The sequence below is a fragment of the Phalacrocorax aristotelis genome, chromosome 1 (assembly GCF_949628215.1).
Source record: "Phalacrocorax aristotelis chromosome 1, bGulAri2.1, whole genome shotgun sequence".
In the NCBI taxonomy this organism is placed as follows: domain Eukaryota; kingdom Metazoa; phylum Chordata; class Aves; order Suliformes; family Phalacrocoracidae; genus Phalacrocorax; species Phalacrocorax aristotelis.
Window position 1 is genome coordinate 180,275,765 of NC_134276.1, and position 21,394 is coordinate 180,297,158.

Here is a 21,394-nt window from a genome sequence, read left to right on the forward strand (position 1 = left end):
TGTTTCATGATACTAACGTAATATTTTTGCTGCTTAGTGGCAGAGCACAGAAAAAACACGTGAACTGAAACCTGCAGAACATACAGTGATCCCTTTTTAAAGATCCATATAAAAAGTTTTATTGGCTTCTTTATATTTGGTAATATGCCTATAACATTCCTCTAAGGTCTTTACCCTTTGAAAGTTGAAAGCTGTGTGATAAAAACAGGCTTGTAATAAAACACAACCTCGTTATAGAAGTTAACACTAAAAATAATTCTGGTAGTGCCCTTGGGGTGTTCATCAGCTAGCGACAGAGGCTGCATTTTCACAGGAGAAAAGCAGGGGCTGCTCAGGTCAAGGAGGATGAGTCTCTGTTCCTGTGGGGAGCTTGGTAGGTGCATCCAGGGATTTTTGAGCTTTTATGGATGAAATGGGTGTGTTTTTGTGACAATATTGTTTTAAAATACCTGAGAACCTGGAAGAAGCCCAGAAGAGTTCCAGTGCCTGCTTTCAGCATGTGTTTGTTTTAGGACCCTCAGATAGCAGGTCTAGCTGACCTCTACTAGTACCATGTACGTGTTTTGAAACTAGAAAATCCCAACTCAATTCTGACCAATCTGCATGCTTCTCCTGAAACAATAATAAATTGCAATTCTGGCTTTTGCTTTACTTCGTTTAGACTTTTAAAAAAACTGCCCCGGTTGGCTCTGTGCAAAATAATGACTCACTGAAGTGTCTCTACCACCAGAAATGAATCCTCCCGCTGCCTGCTCTTCATTTTCCAGGTGATGATCTTGTAAAATTGGTTTTACAGGAAGACTTTCTGACTTCCTCAAGCTTAAAGGTGCAAAATGGTATCTCCTGCGAGCATGGGTGCAGGTGACCGTGTTCAGCACGTGGTTTGACTGAGGTGGCTGACGGATCCCTGACTTGTGCCAGCAGACAGGAGAGGTCCTGCTGGACTAGGGACCTCTCTAGGCTCGTGGGAGCACAGTTACAAAAAAATCCCCGTGGCAGATGTCAGTGTGATAGGTTTCGAGCAGACGCTGCTTTTGTTCTTGTGCGGGAGGGAAACTTCATCAGAAACACGGATGAAATTCCAGCCTTATCTTAGGGAATGTTTGTGGGATTCAGGCACGCAGCAGGAGAAAAAAGCCAGCGCTTTTTCAGGCTTTTTGCTCCTGTCATCCTGTGCAAAGTATAGTCCGCCATACCTTTATTTTAAAGTTTTTAAAACTCTGTTAGGATTTTAAATGAGTATTGTTGTGGCATGCTCATGATGTCGCTTCTTTTGTTTGCCTGTGGCCATCTAGCCTGACCAGCTCTATAGGGGATCTGTCTGTGGAGTGCCTTTTAATGTTTAGATCTAGCAGTGATTAGAATACACTAATGCCCAGTGGGTATATGTGTCATTTTTTAACAGCTGCCGAGCTTTCTCCCTGCTGCTCCAATTAACACATTCAGCACACAGTTGCCGGTGAGTGGGCTGTGTGTATGGATTAAACCACTTTGCTATTTATTCATCCAGCATATGTGATGCCAGAAATGGATCGACGCGTTTCCTCTTCTTACAACAAATGAAATCAAATGGGAGCCTGAGCCTGTGCCTGGGTAAATATGAGGGCAGTGTTTAACTGGCAAATGAAAACCTGTTTTGCCTTGAGATATGGTTCAGTCCATTGACAAACACCTATCCCCGCCTCCCAACCCCTCTTCAAATGATGGAGACACCGGACAGGGAGCTCTTAGTGCTGGGCTTCCCCTTGCTGGCACGCAGGTCCCTTCAACTTTGCCCTCTGCTATTTAATAACCACTTGAAATTCTGACTTTCTCCTTTTGCTTCAGTATTTTCCTACTTTGTCTTTTTTCATGTTGAAATATTCCAGTCGGTAGCTTTGATAAAGTCCACCCATCCCACCCCCCCCCTTTTTTTTTTTTTTTTTTTTAAAAGAGGGAAAACAATATGCTTCCTAGTCATAGCTGAGATAAGGGAGGGGTTTTTTAATGGTACCAGAGCGGCTGGTCGGAGGCTGCAGCTTTGCTCTGGTGCTTGCGGTTGGTTCATGCTGGGACAGCTCTTTGTAAAGCAGAGGGCAAAGGGAGCTGCCGGCTAGTGCTGCTGAGGAAGGAGATGGAGCGCTTCTTGGGCTTTGTCAAGCAGATAAGAAGATCGAGGAGAAGAAAAGGCAAAAAGTACCGGCCAGAGGAGGATTACCACGAGGGCTATGAGGATGTCTACTATTATGCCTCAGAGCATTTTCGAAGTAAGTATTTTGCATAACCTCATTTTCCTTTGACTGTGATAAATGCTATGCTTTTCAGATTAAAAAACCCTTAAACCTCAAAAATGCGAACAATATTCCTTGCCTGCTAGAATCTGAGCCTCATGCAAGTATTAAAACGTCGGTTCCTGTTAGTGCTTTATCTGGCTGTGACTGCTGATGAACAATACAAAGCAGCTGAAGTGGCACAGCCGCTCTCAGAGTGAGCCGGGGGTCTGTCTGCAAACCCGGGTAAGGTATCAGGTGCGGTTAATTGAGTCTGACTGCTGGAAACCTTTTGTTAAAACACTTTGTGTTGAGAAGCGGTAGGGTAGGGGCAGTCCTCGCGTAATGTCTTTGGAAAGCCGCACGGTGGATATTTTTAAAGCGTTGTAAAGGCAGTGATCACTCATTTGTAAGTTGGAGTTGATGATTAATGTTTGTTGCTGAGGGGGAGTCAGTCCTCTGAGCCTCTGCTATGACCCGGTCTTTTCAGTACCGAGTAACTCGGGTGGGCTGCTTCCTCGCTGCAGGTCCAGGACCCCTCATGAAGAATTAAGTGGTGGGTTTTGTTTGCTTGCGCTCACGTGGCAACAGTAGCTTGCCCAAAACCAAAATAAACTGCCTGCTCAGAAGTGTCTGTGCAAACTCTGCGCTGTTCCCTGCAGCTTGTTAGGGTCTGTCCCCTGTACCTGTCGGGCTTTGGAGCTGCGGGTGCTGCCTTGGGCATCTCCTGGAGGAGGGAACGTGCCCAGAGGTGCCTGCCGGATGGTGGGAGGGAAGCCACGCTCAGCCCCTGCCCAGGCTGTTGTGCAGCCCTGTCAGGGCAAGGTGTTGGCAGTAGAACTGGTCGTGTACAGAAATTACCTTTTTAAAAGGTTTCTGCTGTTCTGACCAGTGGTTTGGGAGCTTTGCAGTGAAGCTGTGCTTTTTGTTGAGCAGCTGAAGTTTGATGCACTTTCTTTGCTGTTCTGTACTGTGTGGTACCTTTTTTGCATCGTTTGGCTTCATTTCCATTTTACTGAAATAGATTATAAGAACCTTACACTTGTTCTAAGACGAAGTGATGAATGTGATTGCACTTTACAGCACCAGAATACTGCTGTCCTGTGCAAAACTGAGAAGCAAGGGATTTTTCCTCCTGGCTTTCTCCTGGTACACCGTGCTTGCCTATCTCCAAAAGTAAACTAATGTAGAGTGTTTGGCTGTTGACTGGGTTTCTCCTTAGTACAATCCTGATCTCTTTCTATTTTAAAGAATATTTACTGTGCTGATAATCTTATAGTTCATCTATGTTGTTAAGACTAAGTTATTCTAAGAAAAGACCTATTTTGGGGGCAATACAGTTGTAACAGGTAGCATATTACCATAAAATCTTCTACACAAGAACTGAAAATTTTAAATCTCCTTAGCACTGAAAAAATGTGAAAATGCTATGTTAGTGAAAGCAAGTAACTTTTTCTTGCTTTAATATGTAAATCAAAGGAACGTGTCAAAGCAGTATGTCAAAATATTTCCCTAACCGATTGCTGTTGCTGAAGGTTTTTTAAATAAGAAAGCAAAACCCCTCTAAAAACTGTCACACGTAATAAGGATTTCTTGAATGCTGATTAATAAATTATTAACTCTTGACTTAATGTAAGGCATCAAGATTGAGCCAAATATCTAATAGGTTTTTCCTTTTATTCTACTTAGAAAATAAAAGGATAGTACACACTTCAGCCTGTGGAGGTCATAAGTATTTCGGAATGGATGAATATATGTCAGATTTTGAAGTGGTGTTTACATAATACTCGGACTGAATGGTCAATGCGTTGCACAGTCCTATGGAGCTGCATGCACAAAGAGTTTGCGACTTCTTGTAGTTACTTAAACTGAACATGTCAGGAGGTTTGAGCTGTGGAGTCTTTATAGAGACACCACATCAAACACAATTGCTCCTTAAGTGCTTCTTTTGTCTGGTCTTTCCGTGTGCTATACATGTCACTGTTTTGATTGGATAGGTGTGGTAAGTACTTAAAGTGATGTACAAAATGTGAAAAGATGCTGTTGATGGTACTAAAAATGCTTTCTTGAAATTTAATTTCATGTAATGGGGACAATGAAATGTTTCCTATTTAATTTAATTATGGTGTAGTGTTACGCTGTTTACAGTGCAGATTTAGAGTAATTGGAGAGCCTTTAACAGCCATTCTTTCTGCATTCATACGCTCAGAAGGATGCGTGCTTGAGAATAAGATTGTATTATTGGTATGATTTTCAGAGTATAAGAGCTGAAGAAATCAAAGTCTTGTTCATTCAACTCAATGGAGCTGGAGCTTTTTTAGATGTAGTTTCCTCTCCCTGCATTGTTATCCATCCCTCTTCTGTCGTCATTTATGAGTTTTATATCTAATTAGCCAGTGCATTTGAAGATTGTCTGAGCCAGTCACTTTATGAGCTTGTTATTCTCTCTTCTTCCTCTTTGTAGTATTGCTTAGAGTGTTGTACGGAGGCAGAATTAATGGGAAAATGCAGAAACTACATTAGAACAACCAAAGGATCAAACAGAAGGAAAACAAAGTTAAAAATAAAATAGGCCTCTGGGAAGCACAGGAAAAAGGTGACTTTAGTTTGTCCTCAGCCCAGCTGTGCCTGGATACTGTAGCTCGTGCTGTTAGGTATAACGTCTTTACTCCTCTGAAGCTTTGTCATGGAAGATGACATCAGCTGTGATACTGGGACACAGCTGGATGAAAGAAGGTGCAGAAGTGCCTAAAGCTCCCTGGGTAAAAAACAGACCCCAGCTCTTGAGTCAGACCTCTTTTTGCATGGACATTTCATCCATTTGGGTACAATTAAATGGATATAATTTTCCGACACGCAGCATCAACTCGCTTATCTTTCTGGAGAGTCTCTTGCTGTGCTATGTAATGCTAGAATAACTAAATAATTTTGGTACACAAACATGTATTGACATTAGTAGTGCAGGTGTCATACTCATTTCAGTGAGACTTTGCAGCGTGAACATGATGGGTGATGGAATTGCTGCCCAACCTATTCCAGGCAAATTCGTGCTTATTGCATAAAATGCTTTAAAAAGCGAGCGTTATATTTACCTTGCGCAGTGTTACAGCACTGCCATTGAACCTCTTTCTTTTAATGAGGCTTTGAATGAAAAAGGCCCTTGTTATATTTATTATTACCAAGACTGATAGCAAATGTCAGGAATGCTGTGTAGCAAAGCTGCCTGGAACACTCCCAAAAATGACATATGTCCTTTTGCTGGAGTTAGGGTGTTTGCCAAGACCTTTGAGTTTCAGCCTAATCTTGAGCAGGAAGGTGTTTTTGGGACCCAGCCTGATTTGGTCACCTCTGGCCAAAACAAACACAAAACCCCTCCTTCCCCCACCCCTGTCTGATTTCAGCACTAAGTCTTTTATTTTGCAAAGTGCTTGGAAGGGTTTATTTGTTCCAACTGATTTTGGAACCTCACAGGTGACACAAAATGTGATTGTCACAACCTGCCCATGCAGGTCCAGAGCGCATTGCTGTGAACACTGACTTAAATTTTGTCTCATTTAGGTTATTTCTGGTTTCTGTCATCCATATCTTCCCTAAAGAGGCTCTGTTTTCATTGTTGTTGGTTCTTACGTTGTTCCTCCCAACATGATGTCAGCCGCATAGTCCATTGGCAAAAAGGTTTTATTTTCTGTGTTGATGCAATGAAAATATTAAAGAACGATCCCAAAACCCAATATTTAAAGAATTCTACTAGTAAACTCCCCCTAACCCAAAAGGTCTCGTTGTTTTAGCCCTGACCTTAAAATGTTAATTTAGTCACTCAGAGTCCCACAAATAATTTTCTTCTATCCTTTGTCAAGGCCTAGTATATGTTGTTTGCCAAGAGCATTGATACTTTAGACAAAGTAGTTTGCCATAGTGTATCTGTGGTGAAGTCCTTTATCTTTTTTCTCTGTGATGCCCTTTATTACTTCTTCCACAATTCTTGTGTGAGAATCATCTGGTTCCTCAGTTCTAGGGCAATCAACCTCTACGAATTTGCTTCCAAAATGCATGTGCTGATCTTTCTCTTCTTTCCGTTAATTGTCCCATCTCCATCCCTGTGTCATGATCAGGAGGTAAAAGTAAAGTATTTGACTCCTAGCATAGCAAATAAGGCAAAAAGGAAAAACTGAAAGGTTTATAGAACTCCAAGTTGAAGACGTCCACGTTGTTGACTGAAATCTGGGAATAATTAGTTAAAATGAATATTGGATATATGACATACTATTACGCTATTTGGGCTGATATCAGCAGAAGAATTCTGAGCATTGCTGTCCAACACGACTCAATGTTATGGTGCAGAAACTCTCTCAGCTGCCAAAATCTTACTAACAAATGTCTTTGCATTTCAAAACCTGGGTGGCTTTAAAGCTGTATTAAATATTGATAAAAGAGACTTGCTACTGAAATAGCACTAAGACAAAACACTGAGGGAAGTGATACACCTATGGCTTATTAATGCTACTGATCAGTAGCAGCATTGTTCTTGCCAAGATTTTCTCCGTTTCATAATTTGGTACAAATAGTTCTTGTTTGTGGCAGTCTCATAGATTTGACTGGGGTTGTAAAAGAGTTAGTGGTTTTAGGATTAATCTGGTGACAAGGGCATTGAATATCTGTAGCTCAAGTTGCAGAGATGTTAACTAATCTTAAGGGTGAGGAGTGCAGGACAATCGCTTTTCATTTTACAAGGAGTGCATGTCGCTAGTCTGCAGTGTAACGGGGGATGTGTGTGTGTGTAAGTTTCTCCTCCCATCCCAGGTCTTGTTGTGTCAGTACAGTAAAATCTCAGCTTTCATTGAAACTAAAGGTAATACCTTTGTTGCAGGCTACAACAAAAAAGGCATGGTAACCTGAGCAGAGAATATGGCAGCCCTTGAAAACACAATAAAAATAACATATTTTTTTAAATAATTAAAATTTATTAAAATGCCTTATTTCCTTCTCCTTAATGACTGTTTCATAATTGTTGGACCCTGGAGATTTTCAGTAATGTATTGTAGTTCTTCAGTATTTCTGTCTGTTTCCCATAAGTCACTTTTTCCTGAGGTCTGGATAACCCCAGTGCCATGAGTTCAGCAGGAACATGATGTGATGCCCATGTCCAGAGAGGCTCTATCATCACAGGGCCACTGTCAGTTGTCAGTCTGCAAGCCAGGCACGGTGATAAATAGGACAACTGTATTTGAGCTTTATTGCTGGGACCGACAGTATCAACTTTCCCATTCAGAGATTTGTGAATGTGGTAGCAAATGACTGTTGTGTTTCAGGCACTCCTTAGATCAAGGTGTTGCACCCTCATGCTGTTCCTGTTGCTTTTTCATATTCCTGTGTCTGAGATTCTGGATTTTTTTAAACGGTTGGTAATTGCATGGAGTGCAGTTTTGGATTTCATGACAACCATTCTCTCGCAAAAGGTTGCTTGGCTTCTGATGAACTACGTGCATGTTTTGGAGGTGATCTGGTTTATCTATCTTCTTGTACATCATGGTCGTTAGTGTACATATCCTTTCTAGAAGAACACAAGAAGTGGTGAACAAGAATTACATATTATTCTCATTTTATAGATAGGAAACCAGTAGAATGGGTTATTAAAAGGAGAATGTTAGCAGCTTTTGAGTATCCCATGAAATTATTTAGGTCTTCCAAGCCCGTAAGAAATATGCATATATCAAAATCTTATTTTACTCCTTTCCTGTTTTATATTAGTTAAAAGCATGTAAGCCTTGGGATGAGGCTTGTGTTTGTAGATGCTTAAGCTGTTTGAATAGTGTTTTTAGCCACATTATGTTGTTTATATAAATTAAAAGATAATTAAATTGGTGGTATTATATGTGCACTAGCATGATACCCAGCCACAGGGTCTGTCAGTGGGGGTCCCTGCAGGACTGGAGCAATGCATTGCTTCTAGCCAGGGAGGTGTGTGCCAGTTTTGGCGAAACATTTTCGTTATGTATCAAATACGCCACAGCAATTTTCCATTTTTTTCCCTAAAGCAGTGGTGCAACAGCTGATTTAAGTTTATTAGCAATAGGATTACTTTTTTTAAATGACCCCTTGTGGCTCTTCTGGAAGTGTCCCTTAGACTGCTGGGGCAGCACAGAGCATGGATGGTAAAACATTGCTTTAGAGTTACTTGAGGGAAACCAGCTTATTTATTTTAAGTCACTGAAACAATGAGACCTGAGTTATCTAATTCTTTACATGAAGCATAAACACTTCTTCCTGCTAGCAAGTGTACAGTTTCTGTGCTACTTGTCTTTCATTTACCTTCTAGTCCTATTCTTTACTGATTTCTTAGAGATCTTGATTGTCCCTGCTTAAGAAATGTATTCATGACAGGTCTTCCTCCTCTTACAGTGGCTGTTGGTATGAGGTTGTACTCCAGTGTTTTGAGAATTGGGCAGCCTTTATATTTTACTATATTTAGAATATATGAAACAATGTATTGGTTCAAACAATATAAGGTTCCAACAATGAAATTTAGAGAGACCTGGACTCCCTGCTTCCTGAAATGGTGCGTAAGTTCCTGTTTTTAATCCTGACTCCATCAATTTACATCATGAACCTGTAGCGATGTGGTTATTTTTTCCCCATGGATATTGAGAAGTGAATGAAATATCAGGTTTTATGGACTAAGATTAGAAAAAGAGGTAGAAGCAACTACTGAGGTATCAGTTTTAATATTGGCCTTCAGTTCCAATGGAAAACTTAAAGCAATTAGTGGAAGGAAGAAGGAAACAATATAAGCCCCTTGCTGATGAGATTATAAACATTTATTGAATGATTGCTGTGGTTTTTTTTCAGTAGGGCATGCCAGCAGCTATAATTAATCATCAGCATGAATATAAACACCTGTTTACCATAGATAGTATTTGAAGAAGGCCAATTTGGTAGTCCTCATCATATGTGCAGAAATTACTAGGCAACATCGTTTAATGTTTTTCAGCAGAAAAGAGCAGGAGTAGTGCTGTGACTAGACACAGGAGTCCATGATGATCAGACTGCTGATGACCCGGGCACCTGAGCACTACTGATATTTTAAAAAATTTATTATTGTTGTATTGTTTTCCCCAGAGTATTTTCCCGTTTACCTCTGAAACACAGGAAATTATACAGAAATCAGTGAGCAAGACTATTGTGGTTCTGAAGACGCATACTCCAAATATAAAAGGCAGTAGAACTAAGGGTGACTACATAACCTTAATTTGGCCTCTCTTTAATGAGTCCTTATGAAGGACTACCTGCTCATTTTTGCTGTGGCGCTTGTGATGGATCAGTGTGTGGAGGAGGCTGCGCGGGGTCCTCGTGCAGCATTGTGCCTGCCTTTCCACCACCCTTCCTGGCAGGACTCATTTCCCTGACGTGAAAGCTTGAATTTGCCGGTGTCTGCCACAAACTGCTGTAACATGTCAAGGGAAGTATGGTTTGTATATATAAAAAAATATATACGCCTAACTACTCTGAAAATCCAGCCCTAAGGCATCTCAGGCCGCAACCTTTAAATTGTTGCATACCTTTGACGATAATCTCTCTGTGCTCTAGTTCTCCACCTGTGAAATGAGGTTAATGGTATCACTCCTTCACTTGTACGCTATGAAAGTAAATCAGTGTTTGCTAAGCTCTCAAATGCTACAATGATGAGCACCATAGTACAGCTCAGGAAGAAATTAATGTCTGTCCGGCAACAAGGGCTTGAACAGTGTGTGGCAGCTAAGGCATGGAACTGCACTTTGAGCAATGAGGGGAAAACAAGGTCTTGAATAATTTTTTGGGTAGTTAAAATAATTTATTATGGGCGTTAAATGAGACAAGGTCTCATGGACAAGTAGGAGATCAGGTAATTAAAGATTGTGTTGTAATGCATATGCAAAAGGGGGCCAAACTAAGGCTTGCTAATTTAATTAGCAATAATTTAATTTTTAAATCTGGCACTCTCAGCTTGTAGTTTGCTTTTTTAATAACGTGCGTGTGCGTGCGTGCATGTAGTAGAAAATATGGAGCAGCAGTTCCTTGGGTTTTAGCATGCAGTGAAAATTTCATAACAGCAGGTTATGGGCATAATACTTGCTATAAAAGATTGAAAATCTCCTTGGTGTTAAGATGGCAGAAGTAAATTTTGGTGAGTGGCTGTAGGATCTGATCACACACGTAGCACTTTGGTGCGTTTTTTAGTACAGTCTCCGTGCTGACACTGGGAGCACCACAGGTGGCTGTGGGACAGAGGAGGGAGGATTCGGGTTTATGTTTTCTGCTGTCCCTGGGCACTTTGAACAGATGATGAGACATTGGAGGAAAACTATCCCTGGATAGGTGGCCAAGGGAAGAGCTGAACTGAACTGGAGTGGCGGGGTGCTAGTGGAGCTGTGAGATCCCACCACCCTGTAGGAATCTGCAGGGTGTGGAGGACCTTGCTGCTCTTCTCCTTCAGTCCCACAGAGGGAAAGCAAGGAACCAACCCCTCAGATTTGCCCAGCCTGTTCTGTACTTGCTAAACATGATATAAAATCTGAAGCTCCTGTGTAAGGACATGGATGCCACTACTACTGCATAAAGCTGACACTGGAGATAAGCCATCAGAGATGTGCGTACATGCTTGGATGTGGAGTTGAGGGGGACAAAGAAGATGGAAGGGAAGATACTTATGCGATAGAAGTTCTTTTGGAGATTCTCAAAACTTAACTGGACAAGGCTGCAAGCACCCTGTTCTACCTATTGAAGTTAGATCTGACTTCAAACCAGGCCGTGCTCTGAGCAGGGGACTTGGGCCAGAGGACTTCAAGACAGTGCGTCTGACCTCAATTATTGTGTGATTTTTATGGAAGGGAACTCTGGTTGGAGAAGAAAGGAGGATTGTGGAAGGCAGAAAGGAGAAAAGAGAGATTAGACAGCTGTTTGAAGCAAACTAAGAAAAATAAAGTGAAACCAAAAGTATAGATACCATGTGAAGTATTAACTCAGTAAATTGTGTTTTCAAATTTGTTTGCAAATGTCTCCTTTGGGTATGTTTAACAAGCTCTGTGGCTACTCAGATCTGTGTTATTTTGATAACACTGTCCCTCTCCCAAAGGGGGAAATCCTTGCTCAACAATACACCTTGTTGCTATTCTGTCAGCTGGTAGCATCTCTATTAGAAAAAAAGAAAACCAAAAAAGATTCCCAATGTATTACAAACAAATTAATGGTACACAAATACATATTGTAAATATAGAGTGATATTAGCTTTTTGTTCTTGCTTTCTGCAGGTTGGAGAAGGAAATAATTTAAAGCCCTGATGACCTGCTACCTGCACCCCATTTGTAGGAGCCCAGTTGAAGTTGTGTAGTAAACAGGGCCCTCTCAGAGATGAGTCACAGCAGGAGCTGTGGGCTACAGTGCCAGCTGTATTAGCACTGAATGCTCAGAAATGAGAAGGGATATTTGCCATGCTGCATGATAGGGATGTTGCATCTCACAGCCTGTTTTAGGGGAAATGAGAAGATGCCTGTGGAGGAAAGCTGGGAGAGAGCCTGGATCTCTGGCAGAGCGCTGCCAGCAGCAGCAGCGGTGCTCAGGTCAGTTGTCAGTAAATCTAAATATGTCTGGTGGCATTCACAATTCGGAAAGCAGGAACGTGGATTTTCCTTTGGTGGTGGTAGAATTTCACGTGGCTTGTCATGAAAATCCTGTGTTCCCTTTCATTGCTAAAAGGAAATGGGAGCGACTTCTGAAATGGAGAGACCCAAGCTGTTCAGGCTGGGGGTTGTAACTGCCCATCAATAATTAAATGAAGTGGAGTGCAGCAAGACAAGTGGATCCACTGGTGCCTCTGCAATCCCTATGAATTTAGTGATGCTTTGGTAGTCTCTGAAATGCTCCCTTTCTACCTTGACCTGTATTTCGTCTGGGGCTCCAAGAAGATTTCCAGAGGAGTTATGCAGGTGTCCCCAGCACTTCTAAATCTGTTGCTGTTCACTTGTGCCATACCCTGCCTGGAAAAAAGAAAGAAGCCTTCTCAAGCTTAGGGCATTAATGTTTTGCTTCCATTTTTCTTGGTATACTCTAAACAGAATTACAGAAATCTATATAGACATTTAATGGGTTTGATAACATTCCTCTGCTCTCCCAATCATCAGGTGGATCTTTGCTGCCTCGTTCAGGCTGGGAATACCCAGCTCTGCCCTACAAGGAGTGGAGGAGAACAGGGAGGGAAAGGTTTGTCTACTGGAAAGAGTATGGCCATCCCTTTAAAATACCACTACTCCTCAGAGTATCACAAGGGATGGAGAAATCACTGAACCATTTCATAACCAGTACTTGATTTGTGTGCTGCAATTCCGTGTCTGTGGTTTGTTCTTGGATGGGCAGAAAACAGTGCTCCTTTCTAGTTTCTTTTCTTTTGTTTTTGTTTGGGGTTTTATTTTCACTACTTCTCTGAACTTGGGCTCTTCTAATGAATGTGAACGGCTGTGGATTTTGTAGGGCAGATTGTGTCATGCAAATTGTTTCCAGAGACTGTGCAGAACTGTTGAAGGCCATCCTAGTTACAGCCTGGAGTTGGTGGTCCTTTGTGCTGTACAGATAATTGGGCTTTTTATAGCCACATGTCCATTCACAGTAGGTTGTTTTCTTCCTCATAGATAATGACAGTTTATTAGCTGTTGGTTTAAGTCTCTTGCAAAAATGTAGTGCTGGTGGCATAATTAGTCAGGAGGTTACATCAGTGTAAGTAGAGAGAGTGGCCAAGGTGAAACACTGCTCCATTGTATGAAAATAGCTTGAATATATGGAAAAATGCTCAAACCCTTTATCTTTCACACAATATTTCATTAAGACTTTTTTTTTAAATTCTGTGAAAGTAATTGCTTGGAACAAATTCTTACACAGCTTCAATATGTTAGTATCTTATGCACCAGTAAATTGTCAGTGGATTTGCAGGTAAGGAAGATGTAGTTTTGGTCAGGGATCTCTTATTTTGTGATAAAATGTCTTTTAAATCTTGATGACTTGGTAAGTATGTCTTACATGATTAAGTAATGGATGGTAAGTAGCAGCAGCTTTATGGCCTTATATATATGTAAATACCACTAACTGATATGGGGACATGTATAAATAAGGTGAAAAATGTAACTTGATTTTGGGTAACCTACAGAAGGTAATTAGTGAACACTCGTGATCACTTCTCATTTTAACTGCTTCTTGAAACAGTTAAAATTGTTCCTATAATTACTGTTCATATTTTCTTGATAGCAGTTTATATTTTTTAAATGCAACTTAATTAAATCAAACTTAAAGAATTTGAGAAACCAGCAGTATTTTAAAAACTGTAATAGTTTAATAGGAGAATTGTCCTGATTTTTTTTTTCTTTTGATTAACGTAGTGATTGGAAATGATGAGTGCTTCCCAGAAGATCTCTGGATGGTTTACCTGTCTGTAGGCTCCTAATTTCAGCTTGTGGAATTGAAAATTTGTCCATTTTGGACATCCAATCTAATATAGTAACAAGAACCATGGTGTGGAGGGAGAGGTTAGGTGATGATATCTAAATGAGAGAACATGCATTTTGGTATTATATTCAGTCCGCTGTGCTCTGTGGCATGGGGTTTATACTTTTTTTTCCTCTCTCTCTCTCTCCCTTTACTGTTGTATACAGTTCTTTAATTCTTCAGATGGGCCTTGGGCAATTGAATGACCCTGTTTTATTGGTTTGTTTTCCCAAAATGGAAATTTCATTAATTATCTGAATTAAAAGCCTGGAACCCCTTCCTCTTCACCTATCCTGAAGTCCTTTAAAGTACTGGAAAAATACAATTACGGTACACAGTACCCCCTGACTTTGCAATCTAAGAAATATTTTTCTTGCAGTTTCATCATAAAATCTAATCATATTGCAAAAGGGAGGAAGGTAACACATCCCATCTGCAGTCAGTTAAACCCTCATGCAAGCAAGGGCTTTCTAGTCACCTTTGGACTAGAAAAGATGGCAGTGTGTTTTAACCTGTCAGGCAGCTAAACACCACACAGCTGTTCACTCACCTCCCCACCCCAGTGAGACAGGGGAGCCAATTGGGAAAAAAAAGTAAAATTTGTGGGTTGAGATAAAGACAGTTCAATAGGACAGAAAAGGAAGGGAAAATAATAATAATAATGATAAAAGAATATACAAAATAAGAGATGCACAGTGCAGTTGCTCGCCACCCACCAACCAATGCTCAGCCTGTTCCTGAGCAGTGGTCGTCATCGTCCTGCCCCCTCCCTGGCCACCTCCCACCAGTTTATGTACTGAGCATGACATTGTATGGTATGGAATATCCCTTAGGCCAGTTAGGGTCAGCTGTCCTGGCTGTGCCCTATCCCAGCTTCTTGTGCACCTGGCAGAGCACCAGAAGATGAAAAGTCCTTGACTAGTGTAAGCACTGCCTAGCAACAACTAAAACATCAGTGAATTATTGACATTATTCTTGTCCTAAATCCAAAACACAGCACTATACCAGCTACTAGGAAGCAAATTAACTCTACCCCAGCCGGAACCAGGCCTTATTCTATACCATGTACGTCATGCCTAGGTACTATACTTTCTGATACATTCCAATTAATCATCACTGCTTTTCCTGTCTTTTGGTATATATACACACAGATGTAATTCCCTTAGTCTGTGGGCCATAGGATCTCTGTTGAGTTCATTTAGTCCATGACTTTGAGCTCCATCTGTCATAACAGTCCCTCAGGGCAGGAGAGGTGGTGTGTGGTGTTGGATAGTTGCATGCTGAAGACAGTTCTGGTTCCATTATCGCTGCGCTTGTCTGATTCTATCGTTGCTGCACTTTGCTCAGTTTCATCAAAGTTATTTTTCATTAATCTAGGTGATTCTTACTGTAATACTGTTGATATGGCATATAGCCACCATAAAAGTGATTATATAGCAATTAAGATCAGACCATTCAGTTCATTGGCTATTTTCACCCAAAATCAAATCCCCTTGAAGTATACATTGAACTTCCCCATCCTCCTGCATCACCTACCAAGTACGCCCAGGTCCTTGAGCTAAAGCAATCCCATGAATGGATTTGCCTTTGCTCGAGGTAGGAATAACCCAGACTGTTCTCCCTAGAATATTTTTTATGTGTGCAACAGGGACTTTATCCCCTTCTACAGTATGTAAGGGTTTTGACTGGACAGGGTCAGCTCAATTGGTAGATCCCCTAGTGTTGACTAGGGACCTGGGTGGCCCCTAGGGGCCAAGGTGGTTTTTGCTAAATGTGTATCCCAATGTCTGAACATCCCACCCCCCATTGCTCTCAGTGCAGTCTTCAACACTTTATTGTACTGTTCAATTTTCCTGGAGGCTGGTGCATGATAGGGGATGTGATACACCCACTCAATGCCATGTTCTTTGGCCCAGGTATTTATGAGGTTGTTTCGGAAGTGTGTCCTGATGTCTGACTTGGTTCTTTCTGGGGTGCCATGTTGCCCTAAGACTAGCTTTTTAAGGCCCAGGATAGTGTTCTGAGTGGTGCCATGGGGCATGGGATATGCTTCCAGCCATCTGGTGGTTGCTTCCACTATTGTTATGCTTGCCTTGGCAGGTTTGAGGGAATGTGATGTAATCAATCTGCCAGGCCTCCCCATATTTATATTTCAGCCATTGTTCCCTGTACCACAGAGGCTTTACCCGCTTCGCTTGCTTGATTGCAGCACATGTTTCACATTCATGGATAACCTGTGCAGTGGTGTCCATGGTCAAGCCCACCACACGATCACAAGCCCATCTGTGTGTTGCATCTCTTCCTTGATGGCCTGAGGAGTCATGGGCCCACCGAGCTATAAATAATTCACCCTTATGCTGCCAGTCCAGGCCCACCTGAGCCACGTCAATCTTGGCAACCTGATCTGCCTGCTGGTTGTTTTGATGTTCTTCAGTGGCCCCACTGTTGGGTACATGAGCACCTATGCGACTTACTTTCACAACCAGGTTCTCTACCCGGGCAGCAATATCTTGCCACAGTGTGGCAGCCCAGATGGGTTTGTCTCTGCGGTGCCAATTGTTTTGCTTCCACTGCTGTAGCCAGCCCCACAGGGTGTTTGCCACCATCCATGAGTCAGTATAAAGATAGAGCACTGGCCACTTTTCCCATTCAGCGATGTCTGAGGCCAGCTCGATGGCCTTCGCCTCTGCAGACTGGCTCGATTCAGCTTCTCCTTCAGCAGTTTCTGAGACTTGCCATATAGGACTCCATACAGCAACCTTCCATCTCTGATGCTTTCCCACAAGACGACAGGACCCATCAGTGAACAGGGTGTATTGCTTCTCATTTTCTGGCAGTTTGTTATAGAGTGGGACTTCTTCAGCACGTGTCATCTCCTCCTCTGGTGATATTCCAAAATCTTTGCCTTCTGGCCAGTCCATGATCACTTCCAAGGTTCCTGGGCGACTGGGGTTTCCTACTCGAGCCCATTGGGTGATCAGCGCAACTCATTTACTCCACGTAGCATCAGTTGCCTGATGTGTAGAGGGGACCCTCCCTTTGAACATCCAGCCCAGTGCCAGGAGGAGCTGTGCTTCAGTACCAACCAATTCTGAAGGAGCTCGAACCCCTTCATTTGCTGCCAATATATCTTTTTCAGTTGGAGTATTGCAGGCCTCATACCCTCTGTATACTCCAAAACCCTAGGGGTCGACCTCAGGTCTCCCCTGGTGCTTTCTGCCAGAGGCTCCAGGTAGGGCCATTCTTGCCAGCTGTGGTGTAGAGCACATTCTTAACATCTTGTCCTGCCCGGACTGGCCCGAGGGCTACTACATGAACTATTTCCTGTTTAATTTGTTCAAAGGCCTGTCACTGCTCGGGGCCCCATTTGAAATCATTCTTCTTCTGGGTCACTTGATAGAGAGGGCTTACAATTGGACTATAATTTGGAATATGCATTCTCCGAAAACCCACAAGACCTAAGAAAGCTTGTGTTTCCTTTTTGCTAGTTGGTGGAGACACAGCTGTTATTTTGTTGATCACTTCCATTGGGATCTGATGATGTCCGTCTTGCCATTTTATTCCTAAAAACTGTATCTCCTGTGCTGGTCCCTTGACCTTGCTTTGTTTTATGGCAAAACTCACTTTCAAAAGCATTTGGACTATTTTCTCTCGTTTCTCAAAAAAATTCTGCTGTGTTGCCCCAGATGATGATGTTATCAATGTATTGTAGGTGTTTGGGAGCCTCACCCTGTTCCAGTGCAGTCTGGATCAGTCCATGGCAAATGGCAGGGCTGTGTTTCCACCCCTGGGGCAGTCAATTCCAGGTGTACTGAACACCCCTCCAAGTGAAAGCAAACTGTGGCCTGCACTCTGCTGCCAGAGGGATTGAGAAAAATGCATTAGCGATATCAGCTGTGGCATACCGCTTGGCTGCCTTTGACACCAGTTTGTATTGAAGCTCTAGCATGTCTGGCACGGCAGCACTCAACGGTGGAGTGACTTCATTCAGGCCACGATAGTCTACTGTTAGTCTCCACTTTCCATTAGACTTCCGCACTGGCCATATGGGACTGTTAAAGGGTGAGTCTTGCTGATGACTCCTTGGCTCTCCAGTTGATGAATCAGCTCATGGATGGGAATCAGGGAGCCTCGGTTGGTGTGACATTGCCACCAATGCGCTGTTGTGGTGGCGATTGGCACCTGTTGTTCTTTGACCCTCAGCAACCCCGCAACCAAAGAGTCCTACAAGAGATCAGGCAAAGTAGACAGCTGTTTAATTTCCTCTGTCTCCAAGGCAGCTATACCAAAAGCCCACCTGTACCCTTTTGTGTCCTTGAAATACCCTCTCCTGAGGTATGCCATGCCAAGGATGCATGGAGCTTCTGGGCCAGTCACAATGGGGTGCTTTTGCCACTCCGTCCCAGTTAGGCTCACTTCAGCTTCCAATACAGTTCGCTCTTGGGATTCCTCTGTCACTCCAGCAAGACATGGCTTCTGCCCCTGTATAGATTGATGGCATTAGGGTTTGCTGTATGCTGGTGTCCACTGTACTCCTATCGGTCTGATGTGCCAGGCCATCAAATCCACACAGTCCAGTAAACCTGGCTACTAGGAAGAAAATAACTCCCAGCTGAAACCAGGACAGACAGATACATAGGTTGTGTCTTATTAATACAAAGCAGAAAGCTCTTGCTCATGATCTACAATATGTGTTTTTCTTTTAAAAAGCACAAGATACTAGTATTGTGACTGCCAGCTGCTCTTTCTACTTACTTATTTAAACAGAATTTTATGTGCTGCTCAGCAAACCAGGAGGATTGTTCGCTGTTGATGTGACAGCATAGTCTAGAGCTTGAGAAGTATATGGCCTGCCTTTTGGCTTGACCTAAGGCTGCTGGGGATGCCTCAACTTAAGGCTAGGTCAAAAAAAAATGTGAATAGGAAGCTGTCGAGGGAAGAAGCAGATGAAGAGAAGCTCAAATAGTCTTCTTATCTGCAAATTCAGCTGTTTTATTCAGAGATCGTGGTCTGGGGTTTTAATGTGTTTTTTCTGTGCATCTTAAAATGCATGGGGAGATTTATTTGTTTGTTTATTTTTAGCTGCTGCTGCATGGAAAACAAAGCCCTCAAAAAACTGTCTACACTGATTGTGCTTTTCCTGGTTGGTGTTTACTTTATCAAGCAGATTTGTAGAGTTGACAGTGGTTTTTTGTGAGGCTTTATATTGTCTCAGCTGTACCATGCTGTAGGCCAGCCAAAGATTTGGTCCTGCAAATGCCGGGCACGTGAATAACCCCATTAGCGTGAGTAGTCCCACTGGTGGAGGTTAGATGTAAGGGTCTATAGCAGTGAACCCTAAAGAAAATGGGGTGTATGGGTAGAATAAAATACTAATTCAAGAGTTTCTTCCAAATGTTTGTTGTTTGTGTTGTGTTTCTGTACTCTGTTCCACTTTCTGGTGGAGATAAAAGGATATTTTGACTGACATCAATGTCCTCAGGTTGTTTCCTCCAAGATAATTTGTAATCATGTGCTCTTTTATTTCATTTTGGTTAACAAGTGAAATTGTTCAGACTTCAAAAACAAAGCCAGTTGATTAGTTCTGCATTATTTCATTTCAGTGCATGATTTCCACCTTGTTCATTAACACTGAAGTGAAAAACCTGGGTCTGAAGGACCACTGTTGACAGGAATCACTAGCCTGGGGAACAGAATTCAATAATCATTGATTAATACCATTTACTGCTGATTTATTTTCTTTGAAAAAAGCAGTTATTCTTGCCGATATCTTTTCTACATGAACCTTCACTTAGAATTTACAATTTTAACCTGTATTAATAATAATGTTTTAAATTGTAATGCTGCTGGGAGGTAGGAGAGGGAAGGGGATAAAAAAAGAGAAAAAAGAAAGTGAGGCTTATTTAACACTGACCCCAGAATGCTGTTCCACTGAGGCAAACACTGAAACAGATAGATGTATTGTAGTTAATATTAAATGTGTTAAATTCCCTGTCAAGAACAGCAAATCGTTGTGGGTTTTTATATTATTTTTTTTTATTCACTTGGAGAAGAATAGTTTCAGGTAGAGCTTTAGAGAAGGTATGACTGCTGCTCTTTACTGCGTGAAACGCAATTACTATTTCAGAACCCAAGCAAACAAATGTGTGCTTCCTTTGGTATGGGGGCCACTGGGTATGCTGAAGTTGTAGACTGACTTTTGGACAGGAGCTAAGCACGTCTGTGTCTGTACCTAGAAAATGCACATGTGGGTAAGTGACAGCTTGATGTTTTTTGACAGGGTGTAAAAGATTGGAAGCAGCAAAGATGAGCTGTGTGTTTATATTGATCTCCCTGCCAGAGGAGGTCAGTGTTGTTTCTTCAGATGTGTGAAAAGCAAAACCTGAAGAACGTGCAACAAAGCGGACTTCTGAGGTGCAGGCACTGTGGAATAATTCATTTAAGACTGGACCTTAAGGTTGCAACTCAGAACAAAGATACGAAGCTTTGGTCTCTGTGTCTGCAGTTAAGACTTAAGTAATTTGCAGAACTGAGCAACTGCCCTTGCTATGCAAAGGCCCTGGTGGTGTTGGGGGCAGAGGCATGGAAACGCCTTCATCTGAGCTTCTCCTGTGAGAGCAAAACACTTGATGTTGAATTTTCGACTCAAATATGTGTATGCGTGTATAAATATGGTTTGTGAATCATTACTTTTAAGCAGAAACTTACTTCAAGAACATCATGTACCAAATCCCCTTATGCTGCTCCTGAAGTGTAGATAAGCTGCATTTCCACGCAGTGAGCCTGTTTGAATTGTTGAGGGGATAAAAAATGAGCAACCTCTGCAACAGGCAAATTTCCTGTATCCTCGGGGGTTATGACCACTTCAAACATCTTTGGGTGTCTATCTCTAAATTATTTTTCCAGCTCTGTGTTTTTTGCCTCAGGGAATAAGAAAATAAATATTTGATTAATCTGAAGGCATTCTTCTGTGTTGCTTGTGTTGGGGACACCTTCCTCCCAGGCCTGCGCACCAGCGTGCTGCCTGTCTGTCCCCTCGGGTGGATACTTTGTGCTGCTCACGATCTGATGGACAGCACTTGGCATGTGGGGACACCAGCACTTTCTTTCAATGATATTTACAGTTGCTGATAAATAATAAAGCAAACTGTATCTTGTCCTTTCTTGAAGAGTGATTGAAGTGCAGGAGAAAATTGGGATTTTTTTCTTTAACTGTTTTTTTTTTGTATTACTTTTTAAAATTTTTTTGACTGTTAAATATTTTTGCTGTTTACAGTGGGAATTGGGAGCAGAGGCACTGGATGAGCAGATGCCAGAGATAGGACAGTGCGGCCCATGCTGAGCAGGGCAGAGGGTCCCTGTCACTTCTGTTCTTAGCCATCCCAGGAGGATTCAGAGCTTAATTCTGCTTTCTCCTGCTCTGGTGAGAGGTTGCACTTCTACAGAAGAAAGGGGAGACTCCTTGAAACATCTTCTGGTGTCCGGGAGTTTCCGCTGGCTTTTGGAGGAGGCTTTTCAAGGATGCTTATTCCATGCCCATCTCTGCTTGTTAGCAGGCTTTAGTACTGTTTTCCTAGAGGTACCTTAGCACCAAGTTTGGCCTCAGGCCACCTTCTCCTTCGGTACATCAGATACGGTCC

General features: G+C 42.2%; 1 protein-coding gene across 16 annotated transcripts in view; it reads left to right on the forward strand.

Moving 5' to 3' along the window:
* GRIP1 (glutamate receptor interacting protein 1) overlaps positions 1-21,394 on the forward strand; it is a 334,173-nt gene that overhangs the window by 97,466 nt on the left and 215,313 nt on the right. For 4 of the 16 annotated variants that reach the window (XM_075080862.1, XM_075080879.1, XM_075080863.1 and 1 more), the window contains exon 1: positions 1,715-2,246. The exons of 2 other annotated variants lie outside the window; for them this stretch is intronic. In XM_075080862.1, the coding sequence (XP_074936963.1) occupies positions 2,114-2,246 (133 nt within the window). In that variant the 5' untranslated portion in view covers positions 1,715-2,113. Of the gene's footprint in view, positions 1-1,708; positions 2,247-21,394 lie in introns of those variants that run through there. 10 more of the 16 variants (XM_075080864.1, XM_075080865.1, XM_075080871.1 and 7 more) reach the window with 5 other exon arrangements.